The sequence below is a fragment of the Lepisosteus platostomus genome, chromosome 8, assembly GCF_059453375.1.
Source record: "Lepisosteus platostomus isolate fLepPlt1 chromosome 8, fLepPlt1.hap1, whole genome shotgun sequence".
Classification (NCBI taxonomy): Eukaryota; Metazoa; Chordata; class Actinopteri; order Semionotiformes; family Lepisosteidae; genus Lepisosteus; species Lepisosteus platostomus.
In genome coordinates, this window is record NC_142618.1 from 31706414 (window position 1) to 31715271 (window position 8858).

The window sequence follows — 8858 nt, forward strand, 5'->3', positions numbered from 1 at the left end:
AACCTATGCCCTCAGGCCATGGACAGGAGTGCCTGGTGCTAGGCGGGTCTCAGGACATCCGAACCTCAATGCTGAGCGAGGAGCAGAGCAGAAACAGGAAGTAAATAGGCTACACAACAAGATACACCAGAAAGACATGAATAATCACAGGGAACTAGGAACAGGACGGAAGTAGAGCGCCCTCTAGGTGTACTAGGTGTGACACATGCATTGTTGGTGGGATAATATTGCTTAAATCTCAGACAGCTGATTGAAGGGAGCTGTGAAACCTAGAAAGTTTATGATCGTATAAGCAGGAGTACATTTTATCCAGCCTAAGATGTATAAAATGGGTGTAATAAATTAAGATACAAGCTCAGACTGTATACTGGACACTTCAGATATCAGATATCCATACCACCTGGCTCTGCTCTATAACACGACAGTTCTGGCAGGCAGTCATTGATTAAATGTCTCTCTTTATGTGCCACAGCATTCTTCTGTCTTTATGGCTTTGTTTACATGGAAATCTCTTGGTAGTTAATCCACTGATTAAAACCCCGCAAACAGTACTGTAGCGGCGAGGCTTATTAATAAGAAAGAATTAAGTGTTTCTGAGCTTTCCCAAATTAGGCCCCATTTCTCTGTTCATCTCTGTGGTGCAGCCACAGAGAAACTATTCATGCATGCAGGCTGATTTAAGGTTTGATAAGGACAGCTCCCAAAGGGGGATGCACTTAGCTTAGCCTGGCTATCATGATCAATGGTCATCCATTGGCGCCTATCTGGCTAGGGAGTGCCAGTTGGACATCTGGACTGCATTCCTAAGTGTCAGGAGTAAGTGACTCATATCTCACCTTGATCAACCAATCAGGGACTGGTAGGGCCGAGTAACCCACGTGGGACTCTGATGCCCATGGAACTTTCAGCCAATCAATGAGCTGAAGTTCCTCCAGGTAAAAACAGGCAACACAGAGAGCCTGAGAGATTCAGCAAGATTCTGGAGAGGATTTTGTGGACTGTTCTAAAGGGAATTCAAAGGAGAATTCCAGGGCAGGACGGCCCAGGAGCAGAAGGCTCCCAAGGGCAGGACATTCTCGCAGCGCGCCTCCTGACCATCCTGAGACTCAGCCCGGACAACCACGGAACGGCCAGTGTGTCCGAGTGCCAGAACTTTCCTTTGTTCTAAGAGTCTAGAGTGGAGGTTGCCAGAGAGTAACCAGCAGCAGGCCTCGTGAACACGTCGGAACTGTGGACAGCTGAATCACTATTCAGAACTAGCTCTTCATCAGGAACGAACCGGTCCTCTTCCTAACTTGCTGGGACCCACAGTCATCTTTTCTCCTGTGCACAAACTTTGCTAGTTAAAGCCAACAGTGAGCATCAGCAGCGCACCGTCGCAAGCCGCACAGCACAACCTGGCACCGAGCCAGAGAGCGCGGCTTGGACAGCAACAGCCTGCAACTGTTTCTTTGTGCCCGCAGGAGATCTGAATCCCCAGAAATTGGATGAGTATTTAACTTCAATGCATTACAGCTCGAGAATTCAATTGTTATCCCAACCAGTTGATATCAATTTAATTCCTAAGAGTTATGTACTTGTTTTGAGTATCTAATGTAGAAGTTGTAACCAAGTTCACTTTACGAAACGGTCTAAATGAATGATATACTGAACGTATGTCCTCTTGATTTGTGTAACACTTCGTAACTGATTGAATATATATCTTTTGTATTCTGATAACCCTCTCGATAAGATCTGTTAGTTTAAGACATATTCTATGTATTAATAAATGTATCCTCGTGTATTAGTACCTGTGTGTGTGCGTTGTTTGAGTTATGTCGCATGGTTGGACTCTAAAGCCATCAAAAGAATCAACTTTGTGATTTACTGCTACAATTAATAATTGTCTCAGTAAATGCCCAAACCCTACAGAACTGGTGCCTTCAGAGAGCCACTAACATTACATATTTGGCGTCCCTGAACGGCTATGAATCACTACAGTACTCACTGCCTCAAGTTTTGCCAAGAAAGTCTTTAACCTTCTTGAACCGGAAAACTAGAAACACACTTAACATTACACAGTGGTTAAATCTCACAGAACACATTGATGGAGAAAATGACATTCTGTTTACTACGTTTTTACACTTTTTTGTTGATTTGCATTATGAAAATAAAATTCAAACAGAGCTGGAGACCAGGTCAGCAAATACTTGGTAATCATTTTGAGAAAACAATTGATCAGGAAGAAACATGTTGATTTGGGATCCTTCCCTGAGGGGCTGAGACCCTGGTTTTGTGCCTGAGGAACTCCAAGGTGCTCTCGTTACAGGTTGTGCTGTCATGCTGGACTGAGAGTTGTGTTGCACAGTACTGTCAATCCCAGTGCAGCTCATACTAATCATTCAGCAGCTGAACTCTTCATGTCATAAAAGAATGTTACTGAATCAGTCTGAATTGTCTTTTTATGTCTCTAGTCTGGTATCTTCTGGAGTTTTGTGTTAAAGCAGCATTAATTAACAACCTTATTATTATGTCAAATAATTAGCAATTAAAAACACTCTTAAAATAAATTACCCATCCATTTTTAACCACTTTTACCAATTTAGGGTCACAGGGGAACCAGAGCCTATCACAGCAAGCAACAGGCACAAGGCAGGGTACGCCCTGTACAAGGAAAACAGTCTTTCCTGTCTGGGGAACAGACACATACACTCAGACCTGGGGCCACTTTTCCCAGAAGCCAAATAACCTACCAGTATGTTTTTCTTTTATTGTGGGAGGAAAACCATGCAAGGAGAACATACAAACTGCACAGATAGCACCCCAGATCTGAAATTGAAGGCAGGGCCCCAGAGCTGTCATGCTAACCACTGCGCCACCAATTCTGTTAATAATGTTTTTAATTAATAACAAATATTATTTAATTATATTGTTAATAATTAATAATACTTCATAATAATTATTTAAAAATATTTTAAGGGCATTTCCACTCCGTACATTTTCACTGTACCTTAGTCTCAATGACATGTATTTAAAGTCAGGATAAAACTTTGAATAAAAATGTTTTAAATCATTACTTAACGTGATCTATTTAATAACAGTTAGGGTGACTGTTAGAAATGCTGCGGAAGGTTTGCTTCACCCAGCCTAATCATTTTGCCTAATGGCCAGGGGTAGTGAGCATAAAAATTAAAAGCAACGTTTACAAGCTGAAAGCATCAAAAAGGAGTGGAATTGAGCGCTGTCCTTCAACAGGGGCGCAGTAGCCTATGAGCTCAAAACAAAATCTGGCTAGTGGCCCAATTGTTAAATGAAGAGGATAAATTGTTCAGATATACAGAATTTTTGGAAAAATTTAAGATTCCTTTCACTCCCCGTGAATATGCCGTAGTCTTTGATGCAATTCCTATGAAAATGGTGAGGCTGTTTAGAGGTAGTCTTGGCCTTGCCAACAGAGTTTTTTCTGATTTCTCTGATCATTTATTGTTGGATGGAATAAATATAAAAGATTAAAAATGCAATAATTATTATATGAGGAACTTGTGTAAGTCATATGTTATACCTTCTTGTACATCCTTTTGGAATGCTATGTTTAGGAATATAAATTGGAAATTAGTTTGATCAATTGCTGATCAATACAAATAAAGTTAAAGAAATTTAATTTAAGATCGTTCACAGATTTTATCCTGTTAGACTTTCTAGATTTAAAGATGAACAAGATGACTTATGTGTATTTTGTAATAATGAGAAGGAATCTTTGTTACAGTTGTTTGTTAACTGCATATATACAAAACTGTTTTGGATAGATCTGCAAAATGTTATTGCTCAACATGTAAAGGTAAATGTTAAATTGAAATATTTTGATATTATTTTATATTTTGTTATATCTGATTTGGATAAAGAACAGGTTTTTATTATTAATCTGTTAATTATTTTGGCTAAATACTTTATCCACAAATATACTAATACTGCTCCCTCTATTCATGCTTTTAAAGTTGAATTCCTTTTTCATTTAAATTCTATTAGAAATTTAAAGAATGAAAAGGCAAGACACAATAGAAATATCTAAAAAGTATAATTTTTAGTTTTTACAATTGTGAATTCCTCTGGCTTTGAAGTGTCTATTTCTGTATATATTTTATTATTCTGTCTCCTTTTTTGTATTTCCGGTGTTTAAAAACTTATTTTGAAAAAAGCCTCTGAGCTCAATGCGAGGAATCGCTACACTTCCTCTGGCGCTTTTGTTTTCATTACGTCATTAGCTGGCGCCGTCTTTCGGGCAGGAGCTGCAAGATGACGAATTCCCCTGGATTCGTAAATTAGTGAATATTTACTAAAAAGTATCAGGTTTTGCATAGAGAAGAGTGTGCCATCGCTGGAAATGAATCAGGAGCACTCCTTCATTTTCTTCGCTGTGTATGATATCCTACTATTTTCAGTTGATTTTTTTGCTTTCGTTTAATTTGTCTTTTTACATGCTCAGTATGTCATCACTTATTTATAGATGTATGTTACGTCTGCTGTGATACAAACTCATTTGCGCTACACCATCCGATGGATTTTACAAAATCACAGTCCTGCAGACCGTTTCATCAAACAATTAAGCTTTAAATATTAGTATTAAAATATGCCCTACAATGAATAATCATACTGTAGTACTTTTATTATGATGATTAATGTGACCATTGTATATCTTACGTGCTAGCATATACAATGTGACCTCTCATTGCATATTTAAGTGAGTTTTCTCTGACTATGATATATTCAAGAAGTTAAACGTTCATATTCTAATATTAGACCGCCATGAGAACTATTGTGAAAGCAAAAGGGGTCTTTTACGAAAATATGAGAAACTGAAAAACCTCGTAATGTATGCTATTAAGATGATTTGCAGAAATTACACAAGCGCTCTGCGGGCGAAAATTATTTTTGAAGAGTTCTCTTCACATTATCGCAGTGTAAACTATAGCAATTAAAATGTTATACGGTATCTTCAAATTGTGCCGGCTGATTTGGTATTATATGCCTTTTGAATCTTTTAAATTTCTTTCAGCGCTGCAGTAATGGTGTTGCCAGACCTTACTGAAGTATATTTTCTTTACAAGGCAAGATATCTAGTAGGATCGTTTGTCGATGAAAAAGCATCGTTTTCTTCTTTTGGAGAAAACGCACTGAGAGACGTTTTATTCCACTTTTATCCACAGATAACCTTTTGAATTTAATTGGGTGCAGTTTCTGTATTATGTACCTGGTCTTTGGTTGCTAAATTTTGCATTGTTTTTTCAGGTACTATTAGCAAATAGGGGAGACTTGTTTTTGAGCAGTCTTTGAAATCCCCCTGCTCGTTTTAATATATGCTGGACAAATCCGCGTGACCTAAAAGACGTTGTAGACCTGGAGAAAAGAAACGTTTCGAACATCTTACGTTTTTTAAAGATTGCAATTTGTTTAAAAGGCCCGTTTGTATTGTTAGTATTGGGGAATGAAATGTGTAGGAGTTTGTGATACGAACCGTACCCTGGCTGGACTAGAAGTGTACCTTGCTGTCATAATACCGGAGAACCAACACCAGTATAAACCTGGACAACAGTATTATACAGTACATACTCCTCCTGTTTGTTACTCTCAATGTCACATTTGTCCTCCCTTTTACTTCCTTATATCTGTTGATCTCAATTCAATTCAATTCAATTCAATTCAAGGTGCTTTATTAGCATGACCGATGGGTACAATCAGTGTTGCCAAAGCAAATAAAAATAATAAAATTAACATAGAACAAAACAAAAAATAGAAGTAAAATAAAATCTACAGACATGTTACAGACATTTACAACAAAGACATATTATATAATATCGACATATACTCTCTCACTCTTTCTGCCTGTTACTGTCTTTTCGTCATTCACCCAGTCTCTCTGTTTCTGTCTCCTCTGTGTCAGGCTCACACTTATTCAGTTTCTCTCGCTCTCTCTGCAGTGCCCTGGATGCGCAGTCACCCTCTGCTAGAAAGTGATGGAGTGTTGAAGGAGTGAGGATACAATGCCGGGAGAGTGATGGTGCCTTCCTTCGTCAGTCTGTGTGCGCAGAGGCTGGTCAGTGATCACAGCTTGTCACCACGCTGGCTGGGCTGTGTGCCACGGGAGCTCTACTGCCCCCTGCTGGAGGCCGCTCTGCTCCAGAGGCGGCCCCTGGCCATTGGGGAGCTGGTGCAGCGCTGGCCGGAGCGCACGCTGTGCCTGGGACGTGGCTTGCTGCCCAGCCCGGGGCAGGGCCAGGGGCTGTACAGCCGGCTGTGTGTGCAGGCGCTGCTGCTCGCTGTTGTCAAGGGACTGGGAGACCCCAGGTGAGGGAGAGGACGTCGCAGAGTTGTCCAGAACAACTTCTGTTCATCATGCTGTGTTTCCTGGCAGAGGATAGAATAGAAAAGTTTAAACATTTTCACTTTAACTAACAAATTGAAGCTATGGACACTTAAAATTGAAGAATAGCAATGAAAAAAGTGGGATATACTATTTAGCAATAGCAAGAAAAAACTGCTAGAAACTGAATAAGCAGGTGCGGGAGCAATTGCATGGCTGATTTCAAGCAGCACGAAGTGAAGAACTTTATAATAAATGGGAAGTCCTGGGAAACGTGCTGTGTACCAAACTCACTCCTTCTCGCTTTTCCTTCTCCTTCTCCTTCCCCCTCCTTTTTGCTGCCCTTGTCCCTCCTGTGTTGTCTGCCTGCCCCCCCCCCTCCCTCCTCTGCTGGCTCTCTCCCTCCAGGTGTGCCCTGCGGGTGTTGGATCTGTGCGGGGTGCAGTGCGAGCGGGGCGCAGGGGACGCGCCAGAGTCCGACTCGATGGGAGGCTGGTCCCTTACCCTGGCCCTCTGCTCGGCGGTGCTGCAGGCCAGGGGCAGCGAGGCGGTCGGGGTGGCCGGCACGAACCTCCGGCGGGGAGGCTCCCTTGGGGAAAGAGAGCGGAAGAGGGGATTGGCAAGAGGGCTAGAGGGGGAGATGGGAGGTGAGGGAAAGAGAGAGAGGGGGCTGGGAGTGGGGGCGGAGGGGGAGAGGGAAAAGGGGGCGTTGAGACACCCGGAGACGGGGAGAGAGAGGAAGAGAGGGTACACGCGTTTGATGGAGATGGATTCCGAGAGGGAGCACGCCACGGCTGTGGACGTACGAGTGGACCTGTTTGTGAACTCCAGGTCCTGGGAGCGTGTCCGGGCCGCCCTGACCGCGGGAGGCCCCCTCAGGTTACAGTGCCGGGAGCTGCGTGTGGAAGCGATGCCCGCCACCAGCATTGTCACCATGCTGTCTCTGCTTCCTCGGCCCGGCCTTCAGGGGCTTGACCTGCGTTACAGCAACCTAGGCGTAGATGGCCTGGCGTTACTGATTCCTGCACTGGCGCCCTTCCCTGAGCTGCAATCTCTGCGTCTGCACTACTGTAACCTGGACTTGCGCAGGCACCAGCCTGGCCAGGAGGTGGAGTTGTGCAAGATTGCCCGCGGATTGGGAGCCCTGGGCTCACTCCGGCGGCTCAGCATGACAGCTCTGAGGCTTTCTGGACACCTGCGCCTGCTTCTGAGGTACAACACAGTCCCGGCCTTTGGTGAAAATGTCGGTCTGAGATGGCAAATTTATTCAAAATTGATTTTTCATTTGTTTCACTTTTGTAGATAAAATTAACTTCTTATTTCTCTTCCTCTTCCTTTGTCTCTTTCCTATACCATCTGGATCCCTGTTCGCCTGTGCCCACGTCTTCCCTCCCACTCCACCTTATCCCCACCCTTGCTGCTTTTTCTTCCTTATTCTTTTCCATCTCCTTCCAGTTCCCTCTCCCAGCCCCTGGAGGTGCTGGAGCTGCCCTATTTCTCCCTGACCCCTGCAGACCTCTCCTATCTGTCGTGCAGCCCTCATGTTTCCTCGTTGCAACGGCTGGACCTCAGTGAAAACAGGCTAGGGGAGGAGGCACTTCCCTCGCTGTGCCGCCTGCTGCATCAGGCCTCAGGGTCCCTCTTGCACCTCTCCCTCTGTGGCTGTGGCCTCACAGATGGTCAGCTGGAGATGTTACGGCCGTGCCTGACTCGCTGCCAGACCCTGCGCACCCTGGGCCTCGCCTTGAACCCACTGTCCCAAGCTGGGGTGTTCTCTCTGGTTCGTGTAGCTGCTGCGATCTCCTCCCTTCAGCTGCTGCTCTACCCCCAACCCCTGGAGAGCTACCAGCCTGGCTTGCCCCCCACCCCCTCCAGTTACCAGCTCATGGAGTGGCCCCTGGAGGAGGAGGATGGTGTCCTAGGGGCCACACAAGCAGAACTGGAGAGGTGTTTGCAGGAGAGGGGTCGCACTGACCTGCTGGTCACCTCTGACCTGCTGACTTACAGCAGCATTGACAACCCTGAGTAGCAGAACATGGTGGGGCATTCCTTTCCAGAAAGGTAATTCAAAATGATTTTGGAACCTGTTTTAGGAGTCCCAGCACTCCTCAGGTTGGTTGGTTTGCCTGTAAGAGGACTGTTTGCCCTGGAGGTAATGTGAGCCCTAGTCTGCTATGCTGGGAGAGATAAAGTATCTTGACAATCTTGAGTCACAGCTACTGTGACTGAGTAGCAATAAAATCCTTTTCTGGGGAATATAGTTTGTTATATATTCTTTTATAATTGTTATCTTTAAGAGAAATTATATATTTTTATGTAAATCTGTCACCCATGTCACATTATATTGTAGAGCTTTTTAGCAGTATATATTTTTGCTGTTAAGCCATGAATGTGACTTTGTAATCTAAAAGCGGAATAAAGAGAAAATGATTCTGGCATCATATCTATAAAACAAGTTGCAGCTACACATGCAACAGATTTTCAGGAAACAGATTACAATTCCAGAATTGATATGTTACAG

General features: G+C 43.6%; 1 protein-coding gene across 1 annotated transcript; it reads left to right on the top strand.

The window, feature by feature from the left end:
* Positions 1–4226: 4226 nt before the first annotated feature.
* Positions 4227–8772, top strand: LOC148657215 (leucine-rich repeat-containing protein 14). The gene is made up of 4 exons (XM_088643171.1): positions 4227–4395; positions 5955–6321; positions 6746–7549; positions 7793–8772. The coding sequence occupies exons 2-4, from the start codon at positions 6032–6034 to the stop codon at positions 8364–8366; spliced, it is 1668 nt and encodes a 555-aa protein (XP_088499297.1). The 5' UTR covers positions 4227–4395; positions 5955–6031; the 3' UTR covers positions 8367–8772.
* Positions 8773–8858: the final 86 nt, after the last annotated feature.